We start from the raw sequence: 15,035 nt of genomic DNA, 5'->3' as shown, positions 1-15,035 counted from the left end.
GAACGCCTTTGACAACAAAAATTGTTTAATGTTGTTGCTAAAAACCTTTTCATTAAGCAACTTAATAGTATCGGGTAGATGATTATAAAATTTTATTGCAATATATTCTGCACCTTTTTTCGATATACTTAATCTTAAAAGGGGTAAACGATAATCCTCCTTGCTACGTGTATCGTGAGCATGAATCTGATGTTGTTGCCTATACTTAGCGAGATTTGCCTTAGCATAACACAAGCAGGTAAAAATAAACAGACAGGGCAATGTAAGGATCTTTAAATCTATAAATGCCTGTCTGCAATCATCTCTATAGCCCAGACTTGAAATTACTCTTAGTGCCTTGCGCTGAAGTCTAAAAAGATCTCCACTGGAAGAAGAACTTCCCCATACTATAATACCATAGGTCAATAAAGAATGGCACAAAGCGAAGTAAGCGCGTCTTAAGACATTTGCTGAGACATTATCTGCCAATCGACGTAAGACAAATAAGTTACAGCTAAATTTTGCTTGAACATGTTCAACATGCATACTAAAACTCAATTTGCTGTCAATACAGAGTCCCAGGAACTTGACATAGCGTGGTGTTAAAAGATTATGTGTTCTCAGGGAGAGAATTAAGTGTTGTGTTTTTGAAATATTGATTTTTAATTCATTTGCAATGCACCACTTATTTGCAAGATCCACTAAATACTCGGATTCACCGTTTAATTGCTGAACAGATTTACCCTGTTTAAAAAGAGTGATGTCGTCTGCATACAAAATGCAGTCATTATATAATGAAACATAAGCGGGGAAGTCATTCACATAAATTAGAAATAATAGGGGCCCAAGAATACTTCCTTGAGGAACCCCTCTTTGAATGGGTAATTTGTGTGACAGCGCATTATTAAAACGTACACACTGCGATCGACCAGACAAGTAAGAATTAATGAGCGACACACTTATTTTATCAAAATTATATACATGTTTTAATTTATTAAGAAGAATTTTGTGCGAGACGCAATCAAAAGCGGAAGATAAGTCCAGAAAGGTGGCTACGAGGTAATCGGAATTTTCAAAACATTCTAAGGTTTTATTCATAAAGGTCAAGATCGCATCAGTGGTGCTTCTTCCAGTTCTAAAACCGAATTGATTATAGTAGAAAATATTATTGTTTTCGAAATGAGTTACTATTTGTTTAAATATAGCCTTTTCAAATATTTTCGAAAATACAGGTAAGATAGATACTGGTCTATAGTTAACAACGTCATTAACATCTCCTTTTTTATGAATCGGCACTACAGCTGCTATTTTTAATAAATCCGGGAACACCCCTGCCTCAAAGGAGTAATTTATAAGTTTCACAAGTGGTAGGGTGTACAAACTCACGTTAGACTTGATAAGATCAGCACTTAACCCAAAGATATCTTTTGAATTACTGTTTTTTATAGAAGTTATGAGATTTCTTACTTCACTAGGAGATACTAAATTAAAACTAAACCTTAGATCTGCAGGAACCTTAGCCGAACAAATAGCAATAGGATCTACATTGTTACAAGGGATATCTTTTACAATATTTACAGAGTGGTTTGCAAAATGCACATTAAAATCATTAGCAGATAAACTAGAGCAGACACGTTTTTGTGAATACCTGTGGAAATTTACAATATTCCACATTGTTCCAATCGGATTAGATGATGTTTTAATTGCATCGTTATTGGCCGCGATTTTTGCATTCTTGATTGCTTTTTTATACGCAGAGTACAATCTACGTTTTACAACTAATAAGTTTATTGTACCATATTTACGATGTAACTCGTGAATCAATTGGTAGTTATTCCTCATGGTTCGAAGTTCGCCGGTAAACCATTTAACACAAGTGTTACTTTTAGTTTTTGTAAGATTTACTGTTTTTTCAGGAAATGCGATTTTAAAAGCATCATAAACATTGTTAAAAAATAAATCGAATTTCGTGTTTATGTCTAGTTTCGTATCATTCAAATAATTAAAAGTACAGTTGGTTAGCATATTAAACAGTGCGAGGCGCCCTTTACTGGTAATAGGCCGAAATTGTAGACATCGCGAACTAAGTGACACTGCTTCAGGTAAAACTGTGATGCTTTGGCCCAAATGATCAGATAAGTTAGTGTCTATGGTACTAGTAATGAAATTGTCAATAGAAAAATTGATAAATATATTATCAATGCAGTTGTGTTTTCTTGTGGCACCTTGAATAGTCTTCACGTAACCAAAAGAAGAGAGTAGATTGCATAGTTTAGTTGCCTGAGCATTGCAAGTGTTAAAATAAACATTAAAATCACCACAAAGAATTACATCCTTAAAATCACTTAACTGTACTAAAACACCTTCCAGATTTTCTAAAAACTTACTAAAGTCACCAGAAGGTGATCTGTAGACTACTGTGACCACGAGATTATAGTCTCTGCACAAAACAGCAGTTACTTCACAATGCACTTCTATTGCCATGTTATTAACTTCGACAACTGGATCGCACGTAAGTGATTTTGTTAAAATCAAAACACCACCATGGATTTTAAGTGATCTACTAAATGCAGACGACATTTTCCAGTCACCAAGACTTAACCCGTTTGTTAATTCACGTCCTGATAGCCAATGTTCACTGATGCCAACTATTTGAATGTCAGTATCTTGCAGAAACGCTTCCAACAAATTAAACTTGTTGCGCAAACACTGAATATTTAAGTGAAGCAATTTTATTCTTTTAACTTGACTTTTTGTGCACTCCAAAAAAAACGATTCACACAAACGCCCATAGGCCAAGTAGTTGGTGACAAAAGTTTCTCCTGTAGCTCGGGTGGAATTGACACCTTAAAAGAAGAATATAGATCCGGATGTTTAGATTTTAATTGCTCAATTATAACATCAGGTATCTGCTTAGTGATTAAGTGATTTTTAAGGGTATCTATGTTGGTATCCGGGTGTAATCTTGCAACATGATAATTTAACCGTTTGACAACACCTTTTAGAGAATCTCCACTGGCAGAAGAACCAGTAGTTAAAGGAGTTGCACGACGCCGTCTCTGTTTTTGAGTTTGCCATTCTTGACCATCTTCACCGGGGGAAGGATTGTCTGACGCGATATCATTATTTATATGAATAATTTTATTCAATGACTCGATTTGAACTTTATCGTTAACCTTTGACAGATTTGACGGAATTTCCGTAGTATTTTTCAAACTATCATTTCGCACTTGTTCCTTATTCGAGATGGTGTCCTTCACTTTCGATTTACTTTTAGTGACATTAGAGTAACTTCTGACGTTGTTACCGGTATCTTGACTGATGTTCTTGCTACATAGTGATTCAAGAGCTGATAGAATGAACTTATTTTGCTCTTTGATAGCATGTAATTCCGCTTTTAACGGCAGAACAACTTCTTTAGTTAAAGCTTTTCAATGGCGTTTAGTCGTATCTATGAACAAATAGCATCAAGTATTAAGTGACAGTAAATCGCGATTGTCAATTCAATTATGGGTTACTTATTAAGGATCACTATACAAAAAAATTTCGTGTACAACACATTTTGAAAGTGTGTTTTTTTCATGAATTTGCAGTTTGATTAATGAGGGCGAAGTATCACTTTCAAAACTAGTTGTTCACAGTTGAGTTCTTGTAATATGCTACTCTTTTATTTGTGTTGAAAGATGATTGAAAACATTTTGGGAAACGTATACTGGATAATCGCCCATAATCGGTCCTTATGTTAGCTTATATCCCTTTCCAATTTAAATCGACGCAGATTATCTTTTGCATACATAAGCTTTTTAACAATTGAATATTACGACGATAAGATTAACATTTTTAGATCAACAAAAGTCGTCTATGGTACTTTTCGTACCTATGCCGAGTTTTAACGTATATTTTGTGTTTGTTTATAGACATCCCCGAGGACATCCCCATTTGCTTGTAACTGTGACACAATTCTTGGTATGATTCGGAGTAGCGAGACTGTTCCTTACAGGTCACGGTCACATTTTAAATAATTTTCACAACGCATATTGTAGAATGATAGATTGATGGAAGAGCCAGGTGTATACGCTTTGCGTGCTTACACTGCCACACATTCTAAGTTCCAGGTGTGAACTATAGTTATACTTATATCACAAATGAGGTATAACTGTTGACCACCATTTCTTTCTGTAAAACAAACTAGTGCTTTCAATTATTATTATTACACTGCAATGGGTTTTTCATCAGGAATATTATTACGGTATTGTGTTTACGTTATGAGTAGGTACTCGATGCACGTTCCGTAAGAAACGGTCAGAGCGTTTCAAAAATGATTCATAATAACAATAATTTTTGCCGCAATTATTGCAGTTATGTCGGTAGAATAACTAATAACCGCGATGTTAGTAGAACCTCTTTATTTTAATATCAAAACAAATTTTACAACAAAAACCACTTAAACGGTTACTCTCTATGTGCAAAATTATGCGTAGCCAGGAAAAATATGTGCGTTAAATACATAACAAATTTAATAATGGCTAAAATGTAATGAAAAAATGTGATAGGCACCAATTAGAGATTTATTGAATTTATTGAGGTACCACTCACAATATGTAATAAGTATAAGCCGTTTGAACTTACACGTTCATATCACTTGCAAAGATTTCCGAAGGCGGATAGGTGGGTTATTGCATTAAATTATACTTACCGATTTTAGTGTTATGCGCTTAACGTCAATTTATATCGAGTACCACCTGAGAAGACAATATTTGCAATGAAAAATCGCTGCAAAAAAGAGTAATTATTTGTTGAATTGTTGTGTTGTTTAAATCGTTTTACAGATTGATTTTCCTACAAAAGTTACCGGTATTTCAAAAGTTTGCATAATTCCAATCCTTGCAGATCTTACAGATGGCAATTATCACCTCGATTACCTATCACATTTTTATCGATCCTTCTAATTAAAAACTCTATGAACGTCTTAAAAGCTTTCGAAAAAATGTATAAAACATATCCTTTTCCCATTTCGGTAAATTATACATACATGGTATTTCTTTTAAGGGGACAATTAGCCTTATAATATAAGTAGGTAGAACAGATACACTTATACAAATTTACACACAAAGGTTCTCGACCATATACTTTTTAGCGCATTTCCACAAAAATAAAAAAAAATGCGCTATTGTGGCCACTTTGTCCGTCCGTCCGTCCGTTCGTTTTGCGACGCTACTAGTTCTTTATCTTAAGAGCTATTGTTCTACTTTTTTCGCTATTTGGTTCGTTATGGTGTCGAGTCTTGTACCAAGGAAGGAATTTTTCCTGTACCGCTTACAAAAAAAGTTATTGTAAAAAAAACAAAAAACCGTTTTTTACATGTTCCATAATTTTACACTTTTGCCGATTATTAACGATCCTAGAGATCGTTTATAATTTTGCATTGCTATCTGTCGCCTGCCGGTTGGTCTCTCCGTCTGTTCCTTTGTCTGTCTGTCCATCTAGCTGTCCGTGTGAACGATAACTTCGTTTAGAAATGTTCGATCGCTTTTACATCTCCGTTAGTTATGAACTGAATTGCATGAAATTCAATATGGGCATAGCTTTAGCCATATAATACGCAATGCCAAAAGTTGAATCGAATCGATTCAAAATTCACAGTGCCCTTTTCGCATCTCGACCATTTATAAACCGAATTGCAAACTTTTTTACTTATAAAAGTATTTGAATGAAATTTGATACATAGGCACTTGGAATAAAGGAAAATCAAACGCCAATTTCAAAATTTGGTTTTGCGCATGCGCAGTGCCAACTTTTTTTTATTTATGGAAGAATTTAAACGAAATTTGATACATAGGCACTTGGGATAAAGGAAAATCAAACGCCAATTTCAAAATTTGGTTTTGCGCATGCGCAGTGCCAACTTTTTTATTTATGGAAGAATTTAAATGAAATTTGATACATAGGCACTTGGAATAAAGGAAAATCTAGCGCCAGTTTCAAAATTTTATTTTGCGCATGCGCAGTGCCAACTTTTTTATCTATGGAACATTTAAGTGAAATTTGATACATAGGCGCTTGGAACAAAGGAAAATCTAACATTAGTTTTAAAATTTAGGTTTGCGCATGCGCAGTTCCAACTTTCTTATTTAGAAAAGCTATGAAATTCTTCTCATAAACTGAAATTGAAGTAGCACGTCAACAATGGATTGCCCATGTGCAACGCTATCTTTCGTATTTGTGGCCGGATTTTTACGATTTTAACAGAAGTTGCATTTTACAAATGGGAAATGAATGCAAGTGGAAATGCGCTTTATGTAAATCGTTTACGATTACTTTTTAACTTGTTTTAAATAGTGGCAGTTTTCTAACCCTTTCAGTTATATCGGAAGTAGGTACCAACTTTCCAAATTTAGATTCCTTTTTGAAAATTTTAAAAGTAAATCAATCCTGATTTCAAATTACATAATTTTTTTAAAATTTCTCTCACATGTACAGGAACCCTTTTTTGTGGGGATTTGTAAGATATAAAATATTTTTGAGTCCTTGACCGATTATGATTAATAAAGATCTACAAGGGAGCTTTCAATTACCTTCTAAAAAGTAAAATCCGATGCTGTCTTCAAATTACGTAATTTTTTAGGGAACTTTCTCTTACACGAACAATATTTCTCAACTGCGGGGGTTGCATTTTTGTAGTACATCAAATATTTTTTTGCATAGTGATCATCATCATCATATTATTTATTATTTGTCATAAATGCATTCAGTATATACTTGTATAATAACAGAACGTACGTAACAATGTGTCATGTGTAAGTATAAATATAAATAGGTATTTTACATAAATTATAATTTTGATCAAATTAGGGAACTTTTTTGTCAAAGAATCGTATGGAAAGTGGTACGTTTTTCACGATTTTTACTATGTGTTTCTTTTACAATATTTTTTCTTTGTTCTTCCTAAATTCCTGTTGTTTGTAATGTTTGCAATAGGTCTCAATCCGTTTAGCTTTAGACCCAATACCCATTTGTAATACTTTCTTTGTATTCCTTCTAGTTCATTTCACCTCCATAGGTATATGTGTTCCGTACATCCTTCTCACCATTACTTCAAAAAAGTATTTTCTTGTTCTAAAATCATTTTTGAAACTCCTCTGCCCTATTTCACACATCCGTCTCATAGCGACTTCCTCCTTTTTTCCTAGATTCCTTATTTGAGCAATTGCCGCAATATTTCGTTTATGGAAGCATTTAAACTAAATTTGATACATAGGCACTTGGAATAAAGGAAAATCAAACGCCAGTTTCAAAATTTTATTCTGCGCATGCGCAGTGCCAACTTTTTTAATCTATGGAAGAATTTAAACGAAATTTGATACATAGGCGCTCGGAATAAAGGAAAATCTAACCCCAGTTTCAACATTTGTTTTTGCGCATGCGCAGTGCCAACTTTTTTATGTATGGAAGCAATTAAATGAAATTTGATACATAGACGCTTGGAACAAAGGAAAATCTATTTGGTTTTGCGCATGCGTAGTGCCAACTTTCTTATTTAGAAAAGTATTGAAATGAAATTCTTTTTATAAAATGAAATTGAAGTAGCACGTCAAAAATGGATTGCACATGTGCAACGCTATCTTTCATATTTGTGGCCGGATTTTTACGATTTTAACAGAAGTTGCATCTTACAAATGGGAAACGAATGCAAGTGGAAATGCGCTTTTTGTAAATCGTTTACGATTACTTTTTAACTTGTTCCCTTTTCACTGTGCCTTTAAGTTGATGAAAAAAGCAAACACCTTTCCGCCTTCTTTCAATTCTTTTCCACTAGTCTGTGTAGTATGTACCTACATTTCCTCTCTTTCGCTTTCCCTTTTATCGTACAGCAATTCTCAATTACGGGGGTTGTAACTTTTGTGGTACGCCAAATATTTTTATTTCTTTGATAGATTACGTTTAAATCATCTATAACCAACCCTGCAAATGCCTTTCTCGTTGCTAGGAAATTTACACTTGGCAAACATCGATTGCGGGATATATAGTCCACCAAAAACATTGTTTCTTTGATATATACCTATTACGATGTTTAAATATTCTATACCCAATCCTGTAACTGCCCCCTTCCTCCAAAACACTGAGAATATCCACTTCTCCAGTGAAACTAGGAAAAATGTCAATTTTGATTAATTTGTACTTTATCTGGACTAGATATTTGCGATTGTGACTAAAAATTTGAAGTTACTATACCTAAACTATAGTAAAATTTAAATTCAATCGGCTCAGCTAAAGGCCAAATTTGGTTATATACATTGATCTGTTTATTGACTGCCTAATTAAAAAAATCAGAGTTCATCTGCTGTTTATTAGCGGTACTTCGTTACCTCCGGAGTACACTCGGGAGTACATAAATATTCAGGTGTGTCAATATAAGATGTTTCGTTTTTGCCATGAAGATTTATGGTGAGAAAATGTCCTCAGTCTGTCGAATTATCCGAAACTTGTCCGATTTGCATACGTTTCCTTCTGTCTTCTAAAGTTGTACCCAAATCTATTTGAGTAGCGAATTTAAACAACTAATAAATTTTCTTGGTTTCGTAATAAAATAAATTCGGGGATCAAAATGTACGAGCGTTATGCAAATTTTTGGCCATTATTACACCTGCTGCACTCCTCTCGAACGAAAAACGAAGTCGAGCACCTGCCCATTTTATACGTAAAGGTCAATTTACATTCCGAATTCTTTCAGTGATACATGGCGTATGAAACTTTTTTTGTGCCCTCAAGCTGAAATAAAAGCTCGACCCACCGCTTCCTCGGTTTCTCTCCGCTACTCGCGCGTTTTGTGTTCGATACGAAGAGCGAAGACAGCATTCGCTGCCGACGCTTTACCGTCTATTCATCTACGTGCGCTTATCTTAAATTTACCTAGCATTATGTAGCCGAAACTGGTTTGCTAGTTTTTTTTTCCTAATGAAGTAAACGCGTGTTTTCGCTAGTAGTTTATTAATGTTTCAGTGCACGGTGCGGTGTTTTTGAAGTTTTCTGTTGGTGTTTATTATTCCTAAATTCATTTAGTGCTTTTTTCGACGTTGGAGATTATAGGATGAGTGTAAATCTAGTCGATTGGATTTTTTAACGTGAATCATTTCCTGTTCATTACACGCTGTAAGTACCTCCACCTCGTTAGTGGTGAAGAAAATAGGTCGAACGAAATTCGAAATCCATTAAGTAATTGATGTTAACGTGTGGGAACATTTTAATTTCACTTGATGTGTAGATGGGGGAGTGCGAACAAAACGATATAATTCGTGCCGTATAAATGAGAACTTGCAATTATATTGTGCTTTAGTTTATTAATTAAGTGTGTTACATTGCGTAATTGTGATAATTGAATATTGTCTATGCATGAATTTCATGCGCTACTTTATACCTTGAAGTAATTATTTGACCTGCACAATATCTATTTAAGATTAAGTGATAATTTTTTTTAAATATAATTTCATTTTCCAAACAAGCGTTTCAGTCGGAAAGTAAATAGAGCTATCTCGTGCAGGGTAAACACACATGGAAAAATCCTCGGAAAAATCTGTCTTTGTCCAACTTTCCCCTTGTGAAAATGTGATTCAATCTAAATATTTTTGTTTTCGTTCGAGAGTACTAGTTAAGAAAATCGATTTTCTGAACTGGGAAAAACTGTGAAAGATGTTGTTCTCGCCCTCATAAATACATTTTTCCCATAATTTCGATACAAAAACAAAGTTTTTCCCATGGACTGGCTACGCCACTTGGGTCACGTAACGAAATATTTTGCTTCGAACATTGTTACAAATAGTGAGTGCCCTAATGAAGCGATATAGCTCTTTTGGGGTGCTAATGTGGCAGGATTTCATACTTCATGCCAGTGTCTTGGAATAATGATAATGATAATGAAAAACCACACTGAAATGATCTTTCTTTGGAACAATTTTAGGAGGTCTTTTTAGAGTGAACACTTTTTGGTCACAACCAAAAAGGAGATTCAGGCAAAACCCACGAAAGAGCACTGCAGGCAATGGTCGAAAATTCCAGGACAGAACCAGGATCTTTCTGGACACCTCTAACGGGGAATTAGCTTCGTCCATCTTAAAGCTAAGTAGGATGCAGATAAAACGTGCTACTGTCGGTTGAACAAACACCTGCACAAAATGAGACTGACTGTGGCAGATCATTATACAGGGGCTTTGGTCACTAAGAAGAAACACCACACCACGTCATTTGTCATTGTGAGGCATATACAAAGGGAAGGGAACGCCTACTTGGAAATGAGAATATTACACAAGAGGAAGTAACGAAGGTTCGCCCTATCAAAATATTCCATTACCTAAGTACACCTGCAGGATTTTTATGGAACCTCAGTTGATCTAAAGGATGTCTTTTTTAAAGAATGTTAAAAAAAGGTTTTGGAAAGCCTTTAATAACCTTTCAAGAAATTCTGAAGTATTTTTGAAGTATCTTTTGAGAACCTCTGAAAAACCCTTTTAGAATTGCTGCAATATCTGTGAAAGAATGTTTAGACTCTCTGAAGGACCCTTAATAAACATATTATAGACATCTAAATCTTATAATATTGCACAAAACATTCTCATACACGAATTTCTCCAAGTGTACTCTCAACTCTCAATTAATTTCTCCCAAAACAAAAAATCCCAAGAATCTTAGCTCAACTTTCCACAAATAAATTCATATGCCAAGAAGTGAGAAAAACCTCTCGAGCCGCAGGGCTCGTTATATACATAATTACTTGATTAATGGCAGAAGGGCTCGCTCTAGTCGTAATCTGCTTTTATACCAGGTACGGTACTTAAGCCAACCTCTTCAGAAGGAAGTGGTGGTCTCAAATATCATTCGCGTTTCAAACTCGATCATAACTTAGCCCAGATGGCAAAGATACTTAGTAGCTACTGATTTTCACAAATTATGAATGTAATCGCATATAACCCTGAAGGGCCCAAATCGTTACCAACTAAGATGCTAAGAGTTACCGAAGTTGTTCCTTATGAGGGTGGATCCTCGATATTAAATCTCCTTCATGACCCGGTGACCTATTTGTTATCAGGTATCGGTGAATTTAATCCAAGGTTACAAAACTTGTACGTCGAACAAGAATTATATGATGTTAACGTAAAACGTGTATGGAACTTGGACTCTCTTATATAAGAGGGCTAATCGTAGATGAAGCAGCAATTGTCGAAGGAAAGTACAGTACAACAAATTACAGTCGAAACGATAAAAAAGGGAAGAACGCACATGTATAACCTCTACTAGGAGCACAGGCTAATTTCGTCCAAACGAATCACTTTGGAATTGCCAAGTGTGAATCCAATCGACAGAGATCAATATTCGGAAGATGACAATATGAATTCCATGATGTGTTCTACCTTACTCTTCCAGTGGTTTTTTTAAAAATCGACGTGTACTTCGATACGGCTTACGAAGGAAAAGAAGTGACAATCGACAACCAAAAATCAAGGGTCTGGCAATATGTGCGGCAAAATTTCGTGGTTAAATTCCATTAATAGATGGAGCCATCTATCAAATCGCTTCAAAAGTTACGGGTGTTATTCAAGTAATAAACCTTAAACAACAATGCTTCGTAATAGTGTTGCATAAAGTTTTCTGCAGACATAGTGTTTTCGTACCAACCAGGACACTTATTCCTACTTGTTATCCGTATTTCTTGCTTGATGCTCTTCTTAAGTGTTTGAGGCATATTAAAAGTTGTCGATAGCCCATTTCTCGACGATGAGCCGGCTTTGCATGTGTCATTTTAAGCCGGGTTCCACTAAGTATTTAAACAGTCATATTCTCTGCTACTTTTTATATCAATCAAAATGTCGTGATATGCTACGGATGGATACGAGCACTAGGGACCTACTTTTTTAAACATTTTGTAGGGGAGATTGGAGTAAGTAGACGTCAAACTAACAGGTTTACGTACGACAATGAGCGTTGACAGATTGTGCGTTTAAGTTTAACAAAATCAATCTTATGAAAGGGGTTAATTTTTTTTATTATGATATTTATAATTAGAATAACTTCCGATTTGATATCGATTATTCCCACTGATGTTAAATAAGTGGCTTTTGTAAAATGCCAAAACGTGATATGTATACCCAAATTTATTGACACTATTATCTAATTAAAATTAATTAACCAATTTACACTGACACCGTTAATAGATTGAGTTAATTATACTCGTCAGTGTTGGGTTGGCGCAAGCATCCGTTTCTGCATTTAGAGGTTTGTAAATTAGAAGTTCAACGGGAATTGGAGAGCAATTTACTAATTGATTGGGTTATTAGTTGCAGGTTATTATATTGAATTGAATTAAAAAAAGGACGAATTTTGGAACTCTGGCCCAAGCGAGGGAGAGTGCGTTTCATTTAATTAATTTTTAATTATTTATATAAGTTCCTTCCAAAGTGTATTTGTTTAAAATTGCAGCGGTAAATATTTGTATTATTGAAATTTAGAAAAGACCCCATATCTATTGAAAAAAGATCTTAAAATGTAACATGCCCATGTATTTGAGTGAAATAAGTCTGTTTTGAAATGGCTGTAGGTAATTGTTTTATAGACGATTCTGTCACTAACAGTATACCGAGCAGTATACAAACTTGACAAACGAAAGAGCCAAGTGTTTTGAATCAGTTTGTAATTATTCCTAGCTTTTATTGTGAGTTTTTTGGAAAATGTCGCACTCACAATAGTGGTGGTAAAAATTTTTATTATTCGATAAGTACCTACTACGCTGGTTGTAGTTTTTTGCAGATCTTCATAGATAAACGACGGCTTATACAGGGTGAACATTTTTGTCTGGAATACTGGATACATCTTCAAAACATTTTTTTAAAGAAGTTTTTTATGGTATTCACAATTATAAAAAAAATGCTACCAATTTACGTAATTTATGGTCAGTGGCGTACATGGTTAAGGGGGCAAATCTGTCCGTTGATCTGAGCTGCTTCCTCCTGGACCTCCACTACCATGAAGTTTTCTTGCAACTTTTTCGATATGGTCACATGTAATTTCAAGGCACAAATTTGGTTTTTCCCATTTTTTCGTCGTTTCCAGATTCTATAGTTCGATCAGAGCTTATGATTCTTCAGAGGATTCTTCTTATGTTTCTTCGAATTCTTCCGTTCTTTTCCTGTGATTTCTTTAGAATCATCAAATTCTTTGGGATTCTTCAGATTTTGAAAGTTTGTTAGAATTATATGATTCTTTCCATTGTTTTCCGTTTATTTGACGTCTTCAGATTTTTCAAATTGTTTAGATTTTTTTTTTGCATTCATGTAATTCTTTTGTTATTCTGCTTAAATGTTGTTCTGATGCTTCGGATCGTGTTGAATCTTTTTGTAAACAAGTATAAATTATGCACAACTCTTGTACAGATATTTTATAACCGAAATAGCTTAGTAAAGGTTGAGTTATAAGGTAGTAGCATGCTATATTTATCGATGTTTACTTTCTTTGTAGATGATTAACAAAGAGGGGGCGTTTAGACATAAGCATTTAAAGGGCGCCTGGCATACATTCAAAGTCTACGCTATATAAAGCAAGAAGAATCAAGCCCTTAAAGAAATTCTCTGAAATATGGCATTTTCCCTTTGTAGGTACCCTCCTCCAATATTTTCGTCTCGTCTCTCGTCTTTAATTCCTATCGTTGAGATCTTTCATTAGAGTAAGGATAAAACCAGTCCCCCAAACAGTCGAGACCTTTAATTAGAATACTATGGAAGATAAAATTAATTTCTGAATGGTTAAAATCGGGCTCAAACATCATAAATGATTTTTCTTGTGTAAAATAGTGACGTATCATGCTAAACACATTAGCAACCATTCCCAATTCATAACAAAAACCATAAAAATTTATCCGGTTTGTCTTTCCTTGAGCAATTAAAACAAAATATAAAGGAGTGAGCGGAAATGGATTAATTTAATCTTTTCATAGAAATTTAAAATAGTTAACTTTAGCCGATCGCATAAATGCGCAACACCCACTTTAAATTGGGCAATATCCATGAAATATTCGCCACCATGGAGGGCCATTGACATACATTCGATATAAACTTGAAAATTTTAAGTTTTTAGGTTAATTAAAGCTAGATTGATAGGCGATAAATTGATAAGTAATGATCACCATCGCTCAAATTTGTTAATTATAGATGAAGTTATCCTTGGAGTTACCTCGTACCTAAGCTCGTGGTGAATTTCTTTAATTAACGCATCCGCCATGACCATGAAGTAACTAATAAATAAAAAATTTTTATTCAGGATGACCATTTTCGATCGGTGTATTTTCCAGTTGCTCTCTGTACTTCATTTATTACGTTAAATTGCCGTGGTGATGACGAGTTTAGTCGCTTTTGTGTGTAATCCTTATTTTCTGTCAATAGGGTGATGTTTCTTGATGTTCAAGGGGAATTAGTATATTAGTTATAGCTGTCAGAAATTGGGGCTTTCCTCGTTTTGACTGCGTGTCGATGACCACATTTCTTTAGTGTACGAGTAATTTATTGTGATTGTAAAACAAACCAGAATTTCATAACGGGATATAGACATTCCAATTAGTATAGAAATACGCGATTGTTTAAATCGAGGTTTGTATTTACATAGTGATGCAGCATAATTTCTAGTAGATAATTAAGTAATCGAATTTTTAATATCCTTATTCTTGTAATTAACGACAAGGGTTATAGTAGCTTCCGTGATTACGTTGATAGTATCACAAAGATGGTCGTTCGTATTTGTTCTCTATAAACAGCTGAAAAGTAGTAATCATGATGCACTAGTTCCAGAAATAACTAGTCTATATTTATTTTTATTTATAAAACTCTCTTTAGATATTACTTCCGGTTACAACCTTTCCCGTACCTACAGTATTTCGAATTTCTATACACTTTCTCAAAAATATTGTGATGTGCTTCAGATATAAACGCCCAGCGACCTAGTTTTTGGTACGTTCTGTAGAAGCAAATTGATGTGAGACAACGTGTAAAAAATCACGCTAATACATTTTTTTAAATTTT

General features: G+C 34.5%; 1 protein-coding gene across 1 annotated transcript; it reads right to left on the bottom strand.

The window, feature by feature from the left end:
* Positions 1 to 1,093: 1,093 nt before the first annotated feature.
* On the bottom strand, positions 1,094 to 14,241 carry LOC116169076. Its single transcript, XM_031485103.1, has 4 exons — positions 14,201 to 14,241; positions 2,766 to 3,309; positions 1,168 to 2,688; positions 1,094 to 1,114 (listed from the first exon to the last, which is right to left on the bottom strand). Exons 1-4 carry the CDS (start codon positions 14,239 to 14,241, stop codon positions 1,094 to 1,096), a joined length of 2,127 nt encoding a protein of 708 aa, XP_031340963.1.
* Positions 14,242 to 15,035: the final 794 nt, after the last annotated feature.

This window comes from Photinus pyralis, unplaced genomic scaffold, assembly GCF_008802855.1.
Source record: "Photinus pyralis isolate 1611_PpyrPB1 unplaced genomic scaffold, Ppyr1.3 Ppyr1.4_LG4, whole genome shotgun sequence".
Classification (NCBI taxonomy): domain Eukaryota; kingdom Metazoa; phylum Arthropoda; class Insecta; order Coleoptera; family Lampyridae; genus Photinus; species Photinus pyralis.
This window is presented reverse-complemented; position numbering and strand designations above follow the sequence as displayed.

What these genes read in the sequence shown, in the direction of transcription:
- LOC116169076 (XM_031485103.1), bottom strand. Translation starts at nt 14,241, where the DNA reads ATGGCGGATGCGTTAATTAAAGAAATTCACCACGAGCTTAG. An exon ending in GAAATTCACCACGAGCTTAG is followed by an intron (nt 3,310 to 14,200) that starts GTACGAGGTAAC and finishes ATCACTATGTAG; the next exon opens with CAAGAACATCAGTCAAGATA. An exon ending in CAACTACTTGGCCTATGGGC is followed by an intron (nt 2,689 to 2,765) that starts GTTTGTGTGAAT and finishes TTAAATATTCAG; the next exon opens with TGTTTGCGCAACAAGTTTAA.